Source organism: Lycorma delicatula, chromosome 2, assembly GCF_047948215.1.
Source record: "Lycorma delicatula isolate Av1 chromosome 2, ASM4794821v1, whole genome shotgun sequence".
In the NCBI taxonomy this organism is placed as follows: domain Eukaryota; kingdom Metazoa; phylum Arthropoda; class Insecta; order Hemiptera; family Fulgoridae; genus Lycorma; species Lycorma delicatula.
In genome coordinates this window covers 167797858-167820187 of record NC_134456.1, presented here as the reverse complement: position 1 = coordinate 167820187, position 22330 = coordinate 167797858, and the positions used below count along the sequence as shown (strand labels likewise).

The window sequence follows — 22330 nt, the reverse complement described above, 5'->3', positions numbered from 1 at the left end:
TACTCCAATCCTGATAAAGTTTAATGTCTAAAATAATAATAATAAATTAAACAGGGAAACAATAAATAGTTAATTTAATGGTATAAACCTATTTTTAGGATAGGAACACTAACCACTATGAAGGTGGCTGAAAAATCTTAATTCCAATAAGGCTTTATCAAGAAAACAATATAATACATTCAACTCCATAGGTTGAAAAATTAAAAAAAATAAAATATTGAAGTTTAACATTTAAAGTTGGGAATGTTTTTTTTTTTTTTATTCTTTTTTCGAAGATTTTCACGGAAAGATTTTTCGATTGGAAATCGTTAAATATTATATAATATGATATTGATTTTATTGAGTTGAAAATTATGTGTAAGTAAAAATTTCTGTGGACTCCCATTCCATAGAGAAATAGAAAACAGACCTTTAATTTTTCCCATTAAAAATTCTATTAGAAAAATAATAATTCAGAAATAATAACAATAATTAATAAAAACAATTGTAATGAAAAAATTTTGAAAATCAGTGGTATATCTAAAGATTACGTAATACAGGAACAAAGGATAATAAAACAAGATAAAAGACGGAATAGGCCTAAATGAAAAGAATTTAAAATGGGCAAAAAATAAACTTTTTTCAAGGTGTGAAACTCGAACAAAATTATAGAAAAATGACGTAATGAGAATAATTTAATAATAATATAAAACAATACATTATATGTGATATATATATATATATATATATATATATATATATATATGCAAAAATATGACATAAAAAGATACATTAATTCACAGTTACATAAATATATAAATAACAGCGAGTGCGCATGAATACAAATGTACATATTATTATGGTACAAAAGATATTAAACACATGTGATAATAAACAGTGAATGAATGAACTGTCGAACTGATTTCAAGACAAGTCGTAGAAGATAGCCTACAGCTGCAGACTTTTATTATTAGCTAAATATTTGAATTTCCAATACCAAACTGATTAGTTTTATTAGTTCAACATTCCTTAACTTGACAGAAATAAGGATTTACAGGAAAAATATAATTAAAGGAAACAATTAAGCACGAGCTACAAACACGTATGTTCAGCAAATAACCCACTTTTAAATAAACTATTACAAACTAGTTTACAATGTTGAAAAGATATATAATATACTCGTATATATATCAGTTTAATAAAATTATAGACAAATCTAAAAAATAACAAAAAAAAAATTGTACATTGCAATTTTGATCATCCGTTCTCGCAAATTTAATAATCTTTATATTAAAAAAAAATTGTAGGCTTCTAAGTAAACAAACTTGTTATAAATATATATTATATAATTATGAGATGTAAATTACAATATACTGGATGATTATGCAGCAGGCCTTTTTTTTAAAAAAAAAAGGATAACAATATTTTAAATATTTGAGTAATAATTCATCAGTTCCTAGCATGGAAAATATTTTAATTATAAACAAATAGCTGCTAGTATTTCTTTAAAATACAGATTGCTTCTTCGTAAATATTTGCATATAAATAAAGTATTAATAAACATAAGGAATAAAACTACTTATTACATGACGACGCTTCTTAGAACTTAAAATTACAAAAAAAAGTTTTTTCTTCGTAGAAACTAAATTATTTTTAGAATTTAAAATTACATTGAAATTTATTCACTAAAAGAATTAAGCAAACGAAAATAAGTAAATATAAGATAAAAACTTCTTTACATTAAATAACACATTAAAGAAATGAAGTAAAATCAAATTTATTTTAATATAAAAAAAAAATATAATATATATATAATTGAAACTCAGGTTAACTATACATTTTCATTCTGAATAGGGCTAGTGTATAATACGAGTACACTTTTCACAACAGAAAAAGAGGAGGTACATAAATTTGTTTTTTTTTTTATTTTTTATACTATTTTTCACAGATTTCTTTTGGCTGTGACGTATCTAAAGTACCTGAACACCATGTAGCTACTTTCTCTGATAGTAATGATGATACTTTCCCCAGTCCCTATAATAAACAAAATAAAGAAGTCACTTGTACGATATACATTTCATGTGGCTTAACGTGTTAAGGAACATCAGGATATCTGTCTAATGAAAAAGGCAACAAGAAAACCATTTTATTCCTGATTTTTCTTGTAACACAAGCATTGAATTCTGGTTATTCCCGAGAATGGAAGTTCCATTACGGTTACAACATCTAACTGACAAATATGTTTCATGCTGAAACTAACTATACCGGAATGCTACAGATTCTACTCATTCACGATCGGTAGGATTACTATGATGAAAAAACTCGGAAATAAATTTCTCATAAATTCTTCCTTTTAATAATGAAACTTTTAATAATTGATGTATTAACTTTTTTGTAGAAAATTAATCAAAATACTTTTAGAACAAGTATTTTTCACACATCATTAACAAACTATTACTGCTTCCATATATATTTTTTTAATGTTAAAATTCAAATTTGAATATCTGATGCAAAAGCAAGTTTTTACTGCTATACATTAATATATATATATATATTTGTTATAAAATAATTGCCTCACTAATGGATAAATACTAATATACAGTGTTAAACTTAAATACTCATCACTTAGTTTAGTCTAGAAATAATAGTTAATTGGCAGACACTTAAACAATAATTTACAGGTATTGAAAATGATATCCGTCCACTTCTATGCACTTAACACGTTTGATTACGTTCCTGGCTACTCTCGTTAGTAGTACCTTGTCAATTTCCTGGACGGCATTGGTAACGTTTGTTTTTCTTCAATTCCTGCAGGGTATGTGGATTACTCTTATAAACAATCTCTCTTAAGTAACTCCACAGAAAAAAGTCTGGACTAGTCAGATCATGGGATATTGATGGCCACAATCCTTTAGAAATGATTCTTCCCCCGAAAAAATCTTGCAGCATCACCATATTAGAGCGCGAGATGTAGTGGCGTTGTCCTGTTACAACCAGCATTCACGCTCATCCTCTTGCAATAAGGACTGCAAGAACAGCTGTTGGATAATTTCGTTATAGACGGCAGCATCCACATTTTTTTCAAAAAACAAGGATCCTATTATCCGTCGCATTGAAAATGCACACAATCCGCCTATATTTTGTGGATATAGGGGAGATTCAAAGTAAATGTGCGGGTTTTCAGTAACCCAAGTCTGGTATTTCTGACTATTAACGTATCCACCAAGGTGAAACAACGCTTCATCTGTGAAAAAAACGTGATCTAAAATGTCAATGTTGCCTCTAATAAAGTTCCTCGATCATTAACAGTAATAAGTCCTTTTAGCATAATCAGCAGTAGTTAGCTTATGGAAAAGCTGCATTCGATATATATATCATCTTAGCATTCTCCTCACTACTTTGTGACCTAAACCAAGTGAAATGTTCTTTTCCCGGCTTATTTTCCGCTAAGATTTATGAGGATATCTTATAACACCGTTTTAATGCCCTGTACTACCTGTCGTTAAAACTGATCTGTGTCGAGCACGTTTCTGGTCTGACACCGAACCTATTTCACGAAATTTCTTAACTTCTGAATAAATGTTATCACGGGCGCTTCCTTTTCAAATCACTCCTGAACTTTCTCCGACACATAAAATGAGATTTCATCTCTAAATAAGTTTCTATCATGAATACACGTTCTTCAACAGTTAAACACATTTTAACAAACAACACACGATAACGCAACCTTGTTCAAAAGCCAATGCTAGACACACTGGTAATACAATGTGCAGGCAATAAACAGTTCTTCCTACTCCAGCTCCAGTCGTACCAACATCTTCCACATTTTTTTTACCAATCTCACATCAATAAAGTACAAATATTTAGTATAAACTACTGAGTGATGGGGGTCTCTTTTAATATATATAGTATTTATATACGCCTTTAGATATATAGTATTTATATACGCAATTTAACTTTTATTACATAAACAAGAATTAAGAATTAGCAATAAAATGAAAAATAAAATAAATCGATTGTGTGCGTGTTTATTACACTTTTTTTTCTTTCAAATTTTACCGTGATTATACTTATATCCAAATATCATGAAAGCATTTCAACAATTTTAAATTGCACTGCAAAAGACTGGTTATAATGGAATTTAAAATGTACCGTAGACATATATTTCAAACTATCCCACTAATATATAAAACGTTTTTTTAGTTCATCAGTGTTTATCCCGCCCACCCTGGAGCCGGGCCCGCAACCAAGTATAAACATGTTCCAGGGGGTGCCATCGCCTCAAACTGCCTAGTCGAGAATAACGTTCCCCCAGATAACCGGGACTCGGTCTTTAATTAATCGCCATGCCTCTAATGAGGGGACCTCGTAGAGATCCCCTCACCGGACTCCGGTCTTGACGCCAAGCCTCAAATGAGGAACCCCAAAGGGATCTCTCATCGGGACAACGGTCTTTCTTTGTCCTCCTCATCGAAGTCCGGTCGGAACACTAAGGGTGTCTCTGTATATATAAAACTTGTCATTTTACATGTTAACACCTGTTTGTCTTTTTCATATCCAGTAAAAGAATTGATGGGAGAGGACCTTCTCATGTTATATGCATATAACTATAACACAACTAATTATTTTATCACTGTTAATAATATCTCTCTCTCTCTCTCTATATATATATATATATATATATATATATATATACTCGTACGGTTGCGCAAAAAACCAACTAGACATTTTTATAACTTGTTTATAGCTGATCTGATAGTTAAAAAAAGTATCTAGTTGTTAGTGTTTATATATTGATACTAATAAACAAAAAACATAAAAAAAAGAAAGGAAGAAATATGTGGAAGAAATAGAAGATGAGATTTTACAACGTGAAATTGACTATCGAACATTGGCTGTATAATACCACCTCCTTCTATTCTAAACCAGAGCTTGTAGTAGTATGTCATGAGATCTTGTGCATTCCCGTGACCGAGGACGGCCTTGCGCCCTGTAACAAGGACACTATTCAGTATAAATATAGTATATCTATACTAAATAAACAGACCAGTCTGCAGGTACGTATTTAATACAATATTTAAGAATTACTATCTTAAAAAAAACAATAAACATTAATCAACTACAAAATCAACAACTTCCTACATACTAAAACAAATAATAATAATAATAATAACAACAACATTAACATACATAAATATAGCCTTTACTAATTCCAAGAACGAATTTACAGAACCTGTATCGGTACGTTTCAACTAAATTTTACGTCATTTAAATTAGATTAAGATTGTAAAACACAAATAATCAAGGTGGACGATTAGAAAGGCATGACCATTACTTAGAATTTTAATTAATATATTTTTCGTTTAATATTTCTGTAATACTTATTTCAAGAAAACTGAATTCGTTATAATTAAAATGTAACTAAATTTTTTATATAACTACAGTAGCCTATTTATATAAAAATTTCATTGATGTATATAATCAATGCTATGCGGTGTTTGTGAACGTTTCTTTAAGTCTTAAAAAAAAATAATTTTTTGTTGAAAAGTGAGGCAATAAGTTATTTTTATTTTTTTTAAATACTATATAAGAAAATTAATTATACAGTAAAGATTTTATTTGTCTTAGGTTTTCCCCATTAGTTACGGTCGATACTACTCTTAAGGTTTTTCGTAATGCATTGCAAAACCGATGAATGATACTTCTTCAGCTTCGTACTCTGAACTTTGTAAGTTCCTTTAACTTAAGAATTTCCAGTAAAATTAAATCATTTGCTACCAAAATACAACTTATAGAAACTGATTAAAACTACTGATAATTTAGTCAAAACTTTAATTATTTTCGGTACGAAAACTAAAAATATATATTTTTTTTATTTTCGTACTAATCTAGCGATTTATTTCCTGAGTTTTTTAATGTGTTTAATTTATAATCTGATTTAAAAAAAGGTAAATTTTTTAATGAATTTTTTTTCTATTAAGCAATGTCACAGAAGTTTTGACTTCATATTTAAACAAACATAAAACACAAAAAAACAGAATTTTCACTATTATTACAGTATACAAAGATTTTAAATGAACTCAAAACTTCTAGTTTTTAAACATTTTGATTAGTTACCGGACAAACTTAAAAGTATTTTTATTTATTTATTTTTTTACGATATTAATTCACCATATAAGCTAGAAGCTTGTGCACGGGAATGTGAAATGGAAATCTTTTGGCGTATGAAAAATATCATGGCTGATCAGGATTCGAACCCAGGTACTACGGATTAAAGGCTGAGACGTTAACACTCCGCTACGGAGATCGGCGGAATGGTAATTGCATTAATCGAAGAGAAGTCATAAATAGTTAAGATATTTCCATCAAAAAACTTTACTTAGATAAGTTTTAGGCTCTTATCCAAAGAATAGTAGGAACTTCAAACGAATTCGAATTTTACTTAATAAGAAAGTTATAGCGATATTTTGTTTTGTCAAAAAAGCCCCCTCATTTACACCCCCATGGTCCGATTTTGCCCATTAAGAAACTAGACCGAGATTTTGGATCGTATTATTTTATGTATCAATTTGAAAGTGCAAAATTACAGCAGTTATCGTGTCCACAAGAAAGTGAAATATATATATACTTTTAAACTGTCGTGGTTTTGCGGTCTGGGAGATGTGGAACGCGAAGATATGTCGAAATTTTCCAGAAGTCGAATCATGGTACCCATTACAATAGGTAGCTTTCTTATGAAATCTACCTAAAATAGGGGAGTACATTTTTTAAACGTATCAACAGTTTTAATAATATTTTCCGCTTTTTCCTTCTAAAAATACTATCCTGCTAAAGTTGAAATAAAATAATAAATCATTAACCTGAAACATACCGTTTAATAGTTAATTAATTTGTTTAATACTCAGACATTTGACATAATATCCTTTTAGTTACCTAGTTTCCCAGTTCAAATTGCCCAAATTTTTAGTTTTAACGTTACGAAGACAGTTTTTTAGGCAATCACAATTCAAATTAAACACACTTTACCACCACATTTTAATATATGTCTGATGATTTTTTTTTTTAAAACCAACAGTTGTAACGAGTCGATGTAAAAACAAAACGACTAATCACTGAGGATAATCGCAAAAACTAATGAAAACATTTTTTAAGTATTTTTTTTTAAACGATGCAATGCATCGGTTAAAAAAAATGGATCGGTTTGTCGCTAGAAAAGTTAAACTGATGTAGAGAAGATATAACGGGCTGGCTGAAAAAGCAGAGATTCCGGTGACCAATTTTCTGAGAATATGGAACTTTGACATCAAATTAAATTTCAAAATTGAAAAATGCAATATTTAACAAAAAAAAAACATAATTAAGTTAAATAGAAAAAATACAGACTTAAATATTGCACAGCAAAATATAAATGACACAAGAAAAATTGCGTACGTGTTCCGTAAAGTATGAGGTAATAGAACAGAGTTGAAAAGAACAGAATAAATCAGATTTCTGAATCTAGTTCATTAATAACAGTAACTCATATGTTACCTCCATTAGGTTAAGGCCAAAATAAAGCCGGGAGGCCACAAATGCAATCAGCATTAACATTAGCAATGAAAAGAGACGTAAATACCGGATATCAAACCACAGAAAAAATTACCCACTTCAACAAAATATTCGTTTATATATACATTTAAATTTAAATAAATAAATTTAAATAAATAAATTTAAAATGAATTTCATTTGCATTAAATTTAAAAAACTAAGTAATCGAAAATTAATTAATAACAGATTTATAAAAAGATATCCTGTTTTATAGAGGTAATATAATAAGTGAATTTAAAAAAGAATCCTTGAACAAAAATGTTGCTTTCACAATAATTAATTGAATTAATAAAAGGTAATACAACTATTGATTGCACTTTACTACCGCAAACTAGCTAGATAATATAACTGAGTCACGATAGATGTAAATACCTGGCATTGTTACAACGCACCTGTATGTATACAATGCACCTAGCACGTGGTATTTCCATTCTATACATAGGCCTACACACAGATTTCAATTTCTCATACGTGTATGCAATTAATATCTTCGGACACATAATAATAACTACAACAGTCTTTCCAGTCCTTATCCATATCAAGTGCAGTAGTCATATTACATAATTAAACAAAATATTACTAAATCGATAAATAATAAAATATTACGTGTAATAATAACCAATTGTTTACGTACACTAACGTGATTGTCCATAAAATATTCTCTTATTACTACTGAGTTAGATAGAACTCGATCATTTAGAAACATAAAAATATGTAACAACTTGCAAAAGAAGTAGGATGTTAAAAAAAAAAAAACATTACCATATTACAAATATAGCTTTACAAATATTGCATTACACATTTAAAAATTTTATTTATTTCAGTAAATACTAGGTGCAGAGGCGTGCCGTAGGAACGCCCTGCGGGCGGGTTGCCCTGGCGAGCGGTGTCTCGGAATGGGATTATTAGGTGTTAAAAATTGATTACTAACTATGGAAAAAAATTTTTTTTTTTGAATGATGAAAACTGATATAATGAAAGTTAATTAGAAATTTAATTCTAGGAATTGATACTAACGAATCGGGATTTTACGTTAGTTATCGGTACATTCCGGAGCCTACTTTTTGGTTACAGTTCATTATTTTATGAAGAAAAACCACCACATAAATAAAAAAGTATATTACTAATATATATTTTGCATATATATCGATATATAATAATAATAATTCAACAAGTATTCACCCTTTTTTTCTTTCTTTTTCTTGTTTTGCTTTCGGGAATTACCGTTCAGGTATTACTTCAGAGGATAAATGAGGATGATATGTATAAGTGTAAATAAACTGTAGTCTTGCACAGTCTCAGTTCGACCATTCCTGAGATAGTTAATTGAAACCCAGCCACCAAAGAATACCGGTATCCACGATCTAGTATTTAAATCTGTGTAAAAATAACTGTCTTTAATAGGACTTGAACGCTGAAACTTCTAAATCAGCTGATTTGGGAAGATGCGTTCACCACTAGATCAACTCGGTGGGTCAACAAGAATACAACTAACCACCACGAGACGTACTAACGTATCGGGATTTTCCGCTACTGATGAGTACATTCCGGTGCTAAGCTAAGGGACGGACACACACACACAGAGAGAGAGAGAGAGAGAGAGAGAGAAACACAAATGCAATTGCCCTTTAGTAGGATAGGATGTGTTTAGTATAACTCGTACAATAAGAATTAAGAATTTAAGATATTCACGAAAATTAAAAACGTTTTAAATCGTACAAAATCAAGATTGAATAAAAAACAGTTACTAATTTTCAACCATTTCTCTAAGGAGATGGTAACGACTGAAATAAAATCTATTTTAGATTACCTACCCACCATTAATTAATTAATTTTTATGTTTACTGACTTATTAAAACATCTGTATACATTTATTATCATTATTATTTTTTAATTCAAGACTATTTTTAAAAAATTACTTGCATATTTTATTCCGACTTCTACATTTATTTTTTTTTTATAAAATCCTATATATTTAAAATCTATTAATTGGAACTTGGGAGATAATGATACGTTCTGTTCGCCATTCTACCTACTTCAAACATTTATCTATCTAGAAGCACAACTATAATTAAAACGAATTTTTTTAAATATTTATTTCACGAAAATTTATGTAGCCATTCTGGAGTTACGGAAAAGGAAAAAGAACGTATAATCATACTGCCTTACTGATTTCTTTAATAATAAAAAGTCATCTCTTTTGTGGAAATGTTACAGCAATTTCTATTTAATCTCTGGACAGAAAAATGTAAATTGATCATAACTTCACTATGTTTTTATAGAAGTAAAGAGCGTTCGGAAAGTTGCTGTGCAACGGAATTATGGAAGTGCAATGACGAAACCTTCTTAATTATTACTTTGTAGTTTTATTTCATTATTTTATAGAAACGGATATTACAATAACTGGAATAGCTTATAAAAGATGTTGAAAATGATCTCCTCCAACATCAATACAACACTGCACACATTTCAATTTGTTTTCAAACACTTTAACAAGGTGATGTACTGGGATTTCCCGTACGTATGCCATTAATTCGCCAATTGTGCATGGTCTGCTGCGATACACTGCTCGTTTCGTTGCCCCTCACAGAAGGGGCAACGAATAATCCGGGGGAGCCAGATCGGGCGATCGCCACAAACCCATCGAAATGAGTTCACCAAAGACATTTCGTAAAAAACACATTGACCTGTTAACAACGTGCGCCTGTGATGCCATATTGTTGGAACCAACAGGGATTGATTTCCATTTCTGTTAAATGACTAATGAAACTTGTTAAAACAGCACAATAACGATCACTATTAACTTTATTTTCAATAAAGATTGTACCCACAATGCGCGATCTACTCTCACCGACCCAGACTACAATTTGCGCTTCGTGTAAAGATTTTTCGTGTAATTCATGGGGTAGGATGTCGACCACAGTCATGTATTTTGAAAATTAATATACCCTCCAGATCAAACCACGCTTCATCTGTAAAAAAAACGTAATGTCGAGGATACCTACGGAATTTCGATCAATAAAAGTTTAAACCGTTGATAATAATTTAGTCGTTTGGCATGACCTGTAGGTTTCAGATCTTGAACACACATTACTTTGTACGGGGAAAGTTTCAGTTCTTTTCTAACAGCTTTATGTGCGGTAGCAAGTCCGATATCTTACCGCTATGCCAACTTACGCATTGACTTTGATAGACTTTCGGCCATAGCATTAGAAATATTAAGTAGCTTCTGTTCCATTAGTTTAAGGTGCTTTCACTTCTAGCGTTTTCAACAGAGCCTGTTGCAAGAAACTTTTCAATAAGAGTTCGAACTGCATTACGGTGAGGGACAGGACTATTTGGAAACTATTCAGAAAACTTGTGCTCGACTAAATCAGTATACTTGTCACCTTCACGTGTTCATCGGGAAAAATGCGTTCGTCTACCGAAAGAACCATTACGTTTCTCGGATCAATTGATTCCGATAGACGAAAAAACGAAATGAAATAAGTATCACTCAACAACTGATGTCTTGGTTTATTACTAAGCAACGCCCAACAAACCCATAGGGTAACCAACCTAAAGGCGAAATAACAGAATGCGCCACATAATTCTAAAGCCTACTGCACAGTGACTTTCAGAACGCTCTGTATAAGACCCTGTATTAAAAAAAAAAAATACAATACACGATACTTTTTCGTATAATTCCGAGCAGCAACAACGTAAGCAATGTCTATGATAATGATAAGGAATCCATATAACACGATGCCAGTTCAGCGATAAAATAAAACACGCCGTAGATAAGAAAGAGTTATCAAAACAATATTCAAAGAAAGAAATAATATGTGCACGGAACTGAAAAGTAACCGTAGATAATTTCATTCTAATCTTAGCATAATCAGGTACGAAGGTATTACCTATCACGTAGTAATTTTTTTTTCAGTCTGTTAATCTTTTTTTATTCCCTGTATTTCTCATCTTCAGCGGATCTAGAGAACCTTACACCAAATATCATATTTCATCAACAGCAACCGTGATGTTTTCAATTCTTAACTACGAAAATGTTTTAGTTTTCTGATCTTTTCAAGTAAAACTTTGTAAAAATGTATAAATACTGGTAAAATAAAATCTAAAATATTAATTTTCAATTTCCACTAAACTGTTACTCGGTATCAATTTAAAGCTTTGAACAGTATGAATTCATCTATTGAAAACAAATTGTGATAGTTTTATCATAGTTAGGTTCGAACACTCAATAAAAAAAAATTCAACTTACTACCACTTCAGGGATACATCATTTCAATGTACCATATTTAAGCTTCAACAGATTAATCTAGTAAATGCTTAATATTATTTTACGTAAATTAAATGATGTATAGAGATGGAGAGTCACATTTTCGTAAGACCTTAATTTAATAGTTATTAACAGTAAATATTTTTGAGATATCAACAGAGTGAGATCGTCGTCTTGAAGTCCTCCTTTACAGTTTATACATGCGGATAAAAAACACGGTTCACATTATGTATTTCTTATGTTGTGGATGTTACGATACGAAGAGACATAACTACCATATTTTTTTTATATTTTATATTTCAAGGGATTCGGAAACAAGACTTCATTCTCTAAGTTAATGTTAGAACGATTTTCAGTGGAAATTGTGATTAGTAAAGGCTTTTTTGGATTTTTTTTCACTTACGATAAATATATATATATATATATATATATTTCCAGCTTAAAATAAATTAAATTTTATAATATTATTATCATTATTAGTGCTGTATGAGGTTAGCTCCTCCCTGTAGAAGGGACGGGAAAGGGGCGTGAACCCTGAAAAATTCCCTTATTTTCCCCTTTTTCCTATTCGGCGTTAGGATTCATAAGATCATACCATAATAGCAGGATCGTTGCCGCGTCCTTATCGACTGTTTCGTCCTCATCTGGCAAGGACGATTCTGTCAAGATCCTCCTCCTATCATCTAGGATCGGACAGTGGCAGAAAATACGAGCCGAAGTCTCAATTCCTCTAAGCAAAAGCGGTATAGTGCACTATTTTCTAGTCCTTAAGATGTGCTTTAGTAACGTGTCTCTCCTTGTCCTGTGACTAAGCACGTGATGATTCTCGCACCTCACCTACTGGCCATATACAGTCCCAGAGACTTGTTTTAATTCATTTTATTATTCAAGTGCTTTAGTTCGGAGGCAGCCACCAGATTTCAACCACTCTTTGCGATGTTCCTTTCTGATCCAGTTTCTAATAGTTTTCTGGATAGATTTGTAAGTAACACCTACTACCGGTTCTGAGCCGGTTAATTTTTCCTTGGTTCCAAATTTGGCCGGTCTGTCCGCTACTTTGTTTCCTCGGATTCTCGAATACGCGGCGATCCAGAGTTGTTCCGGCGGTTTATTTCAAGCTAGTTTATTCAGCACCCTGTAGCATTTCAATACTAGCTTGAATTTTGAACTAAATGCTTGTAGGGTCTGTAAGGCGCCTCTACTATCCGAGAAAATGTAGGTGCATGTAGCGCAAAAGGTTTCTTGGGCCTTGTGTGCACACTGGATTATAACCTTAAGATCAGTCTGAAAGATGGTGGCTAGGTTTTCCATCGGATCGGTGAAATCCCTGCCGCTTTTCCTGTGGTATACGCCAGTGCCTCTGCCTCCCCCTCCCCGCAACAGCCGTCTGTGTACCAGATATTCTGGCTGCCGGAGGAACTGCATAGTAGTTTTCCCAGCCCAGGCGCGAGAGGAGACTAATTTCACTTCAGTCCTATTCATATTCGTGTGCAGGATGCTTGTATTTGTAAGTCCCTTTGACAGTCTGGAGAATGCAGACAACCATCCCTTTTCTTTGCCAAAATTTTCCTTGATCCCCGCAGAATAACTACGCCTCTGCTTGCAACTCAGATGTAGGGACGTTATGTCCGTGAAGCTATTGAGCGCCGCTGTGGGTGTGGTTCCTACTGTTTCAGTAATTCCTCTTAGTATGAGTCTTCTGGGTTTTTCCAGTCTTTTCGAAGCTCTGACCTTATAATAATAAATTCTTATAAATTAATTTTATAATAAATAAGATTAAACATTTTTTAATTCTTAAAAATGAAGTAATTTTTTAAGATTCGACAATTTCTTGTTTAAAAGATTTTTAAACTACTAATTTTTGATTATGGGCACATTTGTAATAAAAGCTGTCCGTTAAAAAAATATAACCTAAAAGATTAGAGACAATAATTCCATTCGGTTAATATTCGACGATAGACATAAAAAAAGGTATATAACATATTTAATGGGTTTTTTTTTAAATCAATGGATATTATTTTATTTTTTGGAAATCTAAAAAAAATGAAGAATAAACTAGTGTAAGAAATGATGTTCAGGGAAAGAATAGAATCATTGTTATATAAAGAGTGAGTTTGATCGGTGACGAGGAGAAGTGGGAAGACGATATCGTTGACAATGGGAATAAAACAGAGAAGAGACAATAACAAAAACGAGGCTTCACTACTATAACAATACAAAAAAAGATGCGGTACATAATCTAAGCATCACATTACTTGAATCGCAAGCCGGGATACCGTTCTGCTAAAAAGTCTTCACTTCCTGCCGACCGACCGCGTGTTGGAAACTGACACCATGAGGGACTATTCGGGTCTACATTCCCACAAGACCACTTTGATGTACACTGACAACAATCTACTTTACTAGATTACCTCGAATATTTACACATTTAAATTATAAATTCAGTATTAAATAATTTTATCTAACCTTTTTATGGATATTTTTCACCATTTTTGACATTTCTTAAATTCTTGCATTGAAAAAATGAATGAAAACTTTTTAATTAATTTCTCTTAACCTTTATGCAGCAATACTCACTAAATAAAAAAAATAAATTCTATTTTAACGAAGTAAAACTATTTATAGTAGAGGAATAATATTACTAAAATCAACCTCTCTTCTAGGATTTTTGTGTTCTAGACGATATCCAAATCAAAAAGCAAAAAAATCACAGAAACAAATCTTTTTTTATTTTATCAGAATGAATCCTAGCAGGAAAATAAGTTAATAAAATCAATACATTTTAATTTACATACTTTATCATTTCCTTTTCTTCTGACCCTTTTGTAGTGAACACTACTTCATAACATAACGTTTCTACATATGTATATGTTTTTATATATTAAAAGTTTAAAATCACAAAAGTAGATCCAGAAAGTATGTTTATTTTTATTAACAAAACATTGTTTAATTATCAGATCACTCTGTTACGAATATAATCTGTTATTTAACAATCTATAAATCAAGGTTATTCAACTAAGTTCCGAAAAATGTTCAACTGATATTAGATTAATTTTATAATTTCTCTAACAAATTAAAATTTTTAATTAATTATAATAGTATTATTATCTTTTTTATTGTACGAAAGTTTTTAATTTAAACTTTTAACATTTAAAAATCCTTAATATTAGTTGTAAAAAGAATAAAAAAAATAAAATAGATAATTAAAGATGTTATGTACGCATGTATAGTACATTGTACATGAATGCATGAATATGCATTGTGAATGTGTATATATGTAATGGGACAGCAATTTTGTTTTATGTCTCGGTTTCATTTTTTAAAAAAGAAAAACATACTTTTTTATATGTTACTAGTTCTAAAAGGTGTCATATATTTTAAGATCCACAATAATCATGATTCATTCAATAATATTTTTAAACGAATTAAATTTTTAGTAGAATTTCTGAATGATTAAAAAATAAAATAGCATAATGTTGTCAGAATCAAGGTAATGTAGTTGAAATGATGAATGGAATGGAATTATTACAAAATAAAGAAATTTAATTTGAAAATATTCAATAATAAAACAGAGACACTGAAATGTGAGAAAAAAAAGAAAAAAGAGTTAGCTAATAAGGTAGAAGAATATAAAGGCAGTGGTAAAGGTTTGTAAATTAGGTAATAAAATGGACAAAGTAAATGCAGTTATTAAATAGGAAAAGCAGAGAAATATTTACAGAATAGGAAAGCAGAGAAATTTACGACGAACATTGTTGAGGGACAAAGTAGATATTAGGAAATGTATTATGATAATCAGCTTTCATTACTTTGGTAACAGAGGGAGGTATAGCAGATAGAAACTGTTGATGAAGACAGAGATTGGAAAAAATAAAACAGATATTTGAAGGTTAAATATTTTAAAAGATTAGATAAGAAAGAAAGAATAAACATAAAGATTACCATTAAAATTTCTTTGTGGAATTGATGGTTCCAAAAAATTGTTTAAAAGTTTAAAAAAGTTACATGTAACTTTTTTAAACTTGGCAATATAACAATGCCTTGACGTATTAATCCCGGAAAAATAGCTAAAAGTTATAAATAAAACTATAAATACGCAACCAAAAGAGAAATTCATTCCCATGACATAAATGTAATAATGCATAAGAAAATTTAACAATAAAAATAACAACAAAAACGAGTAATTTTATTAAAGGTTATAAACATATATTTTTTATAATTAATTCATCATTACATTACAATGTATAAAAATAAATAAACCAAGAAAAAAGTTAATAAATAATCTATAGGACATTAGGTTAATATAATTCAGTTCCCATCAATTATTAAAATAACAATTAAAAGTTCGAGAAAAATAAGTCTTCCTGCTTCATAATTACTATGTTAAAATTTTATATCTGGATATAACATACGCGCGCACACCACGCTGACGTGTTTGTATTGTTATATAATATTAAATTACATAAAATATTCCTATTGTCGAATATAATAAAATACATAATCACACGGAATCTGTAACGTATTTTTATAATCATTAAAATGAATTAAGGATACGGATAAAACTAGTTTCCTAAGTATAAAAAAAACATAATAATAATAATACGGAAAATTGTACTACCAAGAGTTATGCAAAACTGTATGTAACTTCTACTTTTCTCATAGAATATAACCTCGAACCAGTCGATAACAAACTTCATGAACTAAATAATGATGAATACTAAAGGTGAATATTCTAATACTGATTTTGTTCACGTTTACTTTTACTTTATGTGATACGAATATTTGTATTTTATGAGAGGCTTCATCAGAAAATAATTAATCGGTACACTATTAAGATGCTATAAAAAACAATATCCCGTCGTATACCATGCTTTACGGAACGTCAACTTACATACACATACCAAACAAATAAAATCCCTTTCGGCACGCCGGAAGGCGGAGGTAGGTTCACCGGTGCAAAGTAGGAGATAAAAAAAATGTCCACCTTAAAGGTAAGAAAAACTTCTAATTTACTCAATACGACAATGGTTGCATGTGAAAAAAGTTTCATATGTTTACCATACAACCCCCATCTTACAATTCCAGCAAAATTTTGGTCATCCCTTACCGTAAGTGTTGGTCATATCAAAAATTGTTTCAGATAAAGGTTTTAGGTAATGTTTAGAGGACTAAAGACTATTTTAAACCGATTCCATACTGTGCCTATTAAGGTAGGTATGATTTTTTTTGTCTTTGAAACCCCATTTTTCCAACCCCTGAGCCAATGGTTGGCGATATCAAAAATCTTTACTTATATTAAGTTTTAGACCCTTATCCAATGAATAGTAGTAACTTCAAACGAATTCGATATTTTACTTAGAAAGTAATAGCGATATTTTGTTTTTTTCGAAAAAGCCCTCCCCCCTTTTTACTTCCAGGGTCCGATTTGTCGATTAAAAAACACGACCGAGATTTTGGGTCGTTATATTTTATGTATCAATTTGAAAGTGATTGACGCAAAATTACGGCAGTTATTGTGCCCATAATAAAGTTAAAAATGTAAATATATATATATAAACTTTTGAACTGACGGTGGTTTGGGGGTCTGGGGGATGTGAAACACAAATATATATCAAAATTTTCCGGAAGTTGAATCATGGTACCCATTACAATAGGTAGCTTTTTTGTGAAATCTACCTAAAACAAAGTCGCTAGGACGTCCAAAAGCAACTACCCTATCCTAGATCACCTCAAATCCTTCACCAGATCGGATATCTTTATCTAAGGTGAGAGCAGCATATTACCGATCAACGATTTTGCATTTTTCTGCCTCAAGTTTAGGAAAAAAGTTTCCTTTTACCCAAAAATTGAACAGCCTCTCCGAGAACAAGTAGAGAATTACGAAAGGAATAACCGCGCCCATTCCAGGAATACTGTGGATGTACGACTGAATTATGTACCATTCAGCCAGATATTTCTAACTTTTCAATCGGATTCCACAGTTTGAGTTGATCTGATTATTATTCTGAACAAAAAACCTTGCTATTTTATTTTTTTACATGATTTTAGCTCTACCCAACTCAAGAATCAGAAAATTCTGTTCTGAAATAATAATTATTAATTTATTATTAATGTAATAAATTTTTACAACTTGAAACTAACTATTACAAGATAATTAAACTATTTAACAAAAAAATCATTATGAAAAAAATCAAATTATACTGAGCGGAATAGAGACGGTTTACTGATAAGCTATGGACTAAGCACCATGTCAAAATCACCGTTTTCGTTAATAACGTTCAGTTTACTTAAGATTTAATATATGTACGCTTCTTTTCAAATTATATTGCATTAATACATGTATAGATTTCTTCTCTTTCTTTCATTCAATTAAAGGTATATTAATTTATCTGTCTCTGATTTACTGCACTAAAAAAAAAGTTTTAGTCGTATTGTATGTGGGAATTACGTGCGTGAGACACCATTAAGCTGGGTTCAATTAACTCAACGTGGTATCTTTGACTTTTCTTAGAATACGGAAACGTTGATATTTCCTATTTAAAAAAAAGATATCACGCGTCATCTACTTTGATTTCCTCGAACTATAGTGATTTTCTGTCATTAGGATTCTATTAATAAATAACGATAAAAAATAATCTACAAGCTGTAGGTCAACGGAAGCCTATGATGAATCATTTAAGAGGCATTAACTTATAACAGAATTGTTTCAAACCGATCAGGCCGGTGTATTACTATATCTAAGGAGTATGTGGTAAACCCTGTATGAGGTATTGGAAGTTTGTTAATACTTCACTTTATAATCTTAAATTTTCATAACCTTTTGCCAAAAATTATTTGCGGATAACAAAAAAACGTTAACGAAACATAAATAACAAAAACATGTTTGAAACTTGAATCCCGAAAGAAAGTAGTACATTTGTTGAGAAAAAACTTGCCATAAAGTTTGAACATTATTTTTTCAAAGTGTTGGCCCAAATATTTCGCCCTTCTCATTTCTTTGCTTGTACATTTCCTGAGAAAACTTAAAACAAAGGACACACATGTAATTAAATTAAATTAATTTTCTACAAAACCTTCGTAATATAATTTACTCATAAAGATGATTTAGAAATTAACGAACAAGATGTTAGAAATAACGTTTGCTGTCATAATTTATATTCAGAAATAATTACGTCAAGTCTAAGCAAGGTCGGTCTGTAAAATTACTAGTTTATTTACTGTTTTATCCTGTTTACAAACATACAAATACAATTATTAATGATTTTCACTTGCACTTCACAGGAAAAAAATATATTGAGATATTATATAATATGAGATATTTAAAACCAGTTAAGTAAAAAGTACCCACCGGGTTAGTCTAGTGGTGAACGCGTCTTCCCAAATCAGCTGATTTGGAAGCCGAGAGTTCCAGCGTTCAAGTCCTAGTAAAGCCAGTTATTTTTACATGGATTTGAATGCTAGATCGTGGATACCGGTGCTCTTTGGTGGTTGGGTTTCAATTAACCACACATCTCAGGATTGGTCGAACTGAGAATGTACAAGACTACACTTCATTTACACTCATACATATCATCCACATTCATCCTATGAAGTATTATCTAAATGGTAGTTACCGGAGGCTAAACAGGAAAAAGAAAGAAAAAGTTAAGTAAAAAGTAAATAATTTTTCATCGCTTTCATATTTTCGATGATTTATAAATCATTAAGAATTCACCATATTCCATGTATCGTATGATTGCAGTAAGTTATATTAATTCACCAATAAAAAAATAAGCTTATAAAAAAATTCTGCGTTTAAAAAAGATAGATACGAAAAAATGTAATGATATACACTACAAAATCCAAATAACAAGATTACATCCCCGTTCCTATACTAAATTATACCTTTTAATTAAACGATCATTTTAATTGTACATATAAGATCAGTTGAAGAAGCATAGTAAAATCATTTGGTGATACATCATTTTCCACAAGATTGTTAAAATATTTATTTGTAGAGGACAACATCATAGGGATTTTTAACTGTGGTGTTACAAAAAAATGTTTCAAACGAATTGCGTCGATAAAATATAATTTTAATGACGAAAAGGAGTACCCGAATTTTATTTAGAAAAAAAACTAATTAAGTTAAGCAGTAATTAAGACATCTATATCTAGTTAATTTGGAAAAAATAAATAAAAACTAAGGTAATACGAAGATTAGAACACACAATACGACAATTAATGAGGTAATAAGTATTAAATATTTGGAGATGAAGGGATTAGCATAGAGTAAAAGAGAATGAAGAACGGCATCAAACCAGTCGAATGAATGATGATAAAATTTGAAAAAAATCGTTCAACGATTAAAATAACCACTTACCGTTTGATGTGTGTCGCTGAGGCTTGAATAGCTGGATGAGCGGCTCGATAATGGTTCAGGGCTCAGGCTTGAGTAACTGGCATTCGAACTGAGACTCAAAGTATCTGCAGCCCGAGCCCTGTATGGACTCAGCTGCACGTGTTTTAGCATCCTATAACAAAAATAAATAAAAGAAAATTATTAATAATTAATTTACCACTAAATTTATCATAATTTACTTAAAAGATTTATTTTCATAATGACCTTACAATTTAAATAAAATAATTTTTTTAAGGGTAACAAATTTTTTTTATAAAAATAAAATTAATTCCATAAAATGGTTGAAATCTTTTTTTTTTAGGAATTATTTACATGAAAATACTTTATATTATATTTTATACATTAACTTACTTCAAAGAATAATCTAGTATCAATAGAATAAAGAAGACACCGTAAAAACTCAAATGACAGCATATCTAATTTATTCAAGGTCTTAACACAGTAGACTGTATGTAAAACGCAAAACACATCAACCAACCTATGTAACTATTTTTAAAAGATTGCCGAGTGCAGTACAAAAGTGAACACGGATTTTCATTTAATGATTTCTTTTAAGTATAATACATAGGCCATAACAGTAATCATATGTAGTACACAGGCTAATAAAAGTAAGAGTATGACAGTAATGCAATAGGTAGTTTTAGTACTTCCCGTAAGATTTATAGCGAGTAGAAACTTTATTAAAATTGTTAAATGTTAATTATAAATATTCTTATTTTAATACTCTTATAATAAAAAAGCGTTAATTTATTTATTAATAAATGAATATGAAAATATATAAGGACATAAGGAGTATAAATAATAAGAATATTTATAATGAGAAATGTGAATTTTTAGCTCTCTTGCCAATCTTTTTTTTGTGAAGTTTATGTTCTTTCCCAAAAAATACGAAGCATCTCGTAGATGTCAATCATAATTTTTTCCCCTAAATGATATATATGTTATTAGGATACAAATGGTTTTTCATAATTTTTTGTAGAAATATTTCATTATACACACACCTTTAAAGTATTTTAAAAACATTTTACAATAGTTAAAAGGCAGTAACTTAGCTCAGAATTAAATTTATACTAATTTTTAAAAAGATTTTATAATTATCATAAAATGATTTTTTTCTTGTTGAAAAAATAAGACCATTAGGTTACTTTTATTGTATATTTTAAGTCCGAAAACTGTAGTAGTTATAAGTGATCTAACATGAGTCGCTTTTAAAAATGGCCTAAACACTCTCAATAATAACAATCATGTTATGCCAGTTTTCTAAGGAAAGGAAAGGAAAGAATGAAGTAGTTCACCGATGCGTTTTTCACGGAACCATTATTATTGCCATACTGAATCCACTGAAATACACCTACATATTCAGCTGTACAACACAATGGCTGGTTGCATAATGAACATCATTACTCTCAACAAAATAAACTCTGATCGGTACTAGGAATGTTAATCCGTACCAACAAATTAACGCATATATTATTAGCAAATTCATTATCTATACTGATTTAAACCAATAGAGAAAGTAAAGTTATCGATTTACCCTCCGATAATTACATGTCTACAACTATTTATCATCCAATTTTAATTTTTTTGCTAATAAGTAATAAATTATTGCGGGTGATAAAATGCCAAAAATCTTATCAACCCAGAATATTCACTATAAAGGGCAAACATGATACCACTTCACCACGGTGTTCAGCAGATAATGACAATAGTAACAATAATATTCAGCTTTATCTTGAAGGGAAATGTTATTAAAGTTGAATGGATATATGGGAAAAAACTAATAACCTCATCATAAGTTGTTTTACCCTCAGAGACATTTTTAAGAAAAATTAAAATCATATTAAGGTATTTATTATTTTTCATAAACATTTTTTAAATGTAAAAAAATTAATCCTAAAAATGATTTTTTTTCTTCAAAATTACAACGCTATTTTTTAATTTATATAAAATTTTCCTAATTGAAGTAGTTTGGTTAATTAATCAAAAATATTATGGGAAAACTAGAATAGGAAAAACTGAATAAATAAACGAAAATAATTCCAAAAATATATATACTTTAACTTTTATTGAACTTTATTATCGTACATCAA

The 22330-nt window shown here is 30.1% G+C and overlaps 1 protein-coding gene across 1 annotated transcript in view; it reads right to left on the bottom strand.

Annotated features, from left to right (window-relative positions):
* rau (RA domain-containing protein rau) overlaps window positions 1-22330 on the bottom strand; it is a 238033-nt gene that overhangs the window by 118111 nt on the left and 97592 nt on the right. The window contains exon 2 of the mRNA XM_075356682.1: window positions 20202-20352. Within this exon, the coding sequence (XP_075212797.1) occupies window positions 20202-20351 (150 nt within the window). The 5' untranslated portion in view covers window position 20352. The remainder of the gene's footprint in view (window positions 1-20201; window positions 20353-22330) is intronic.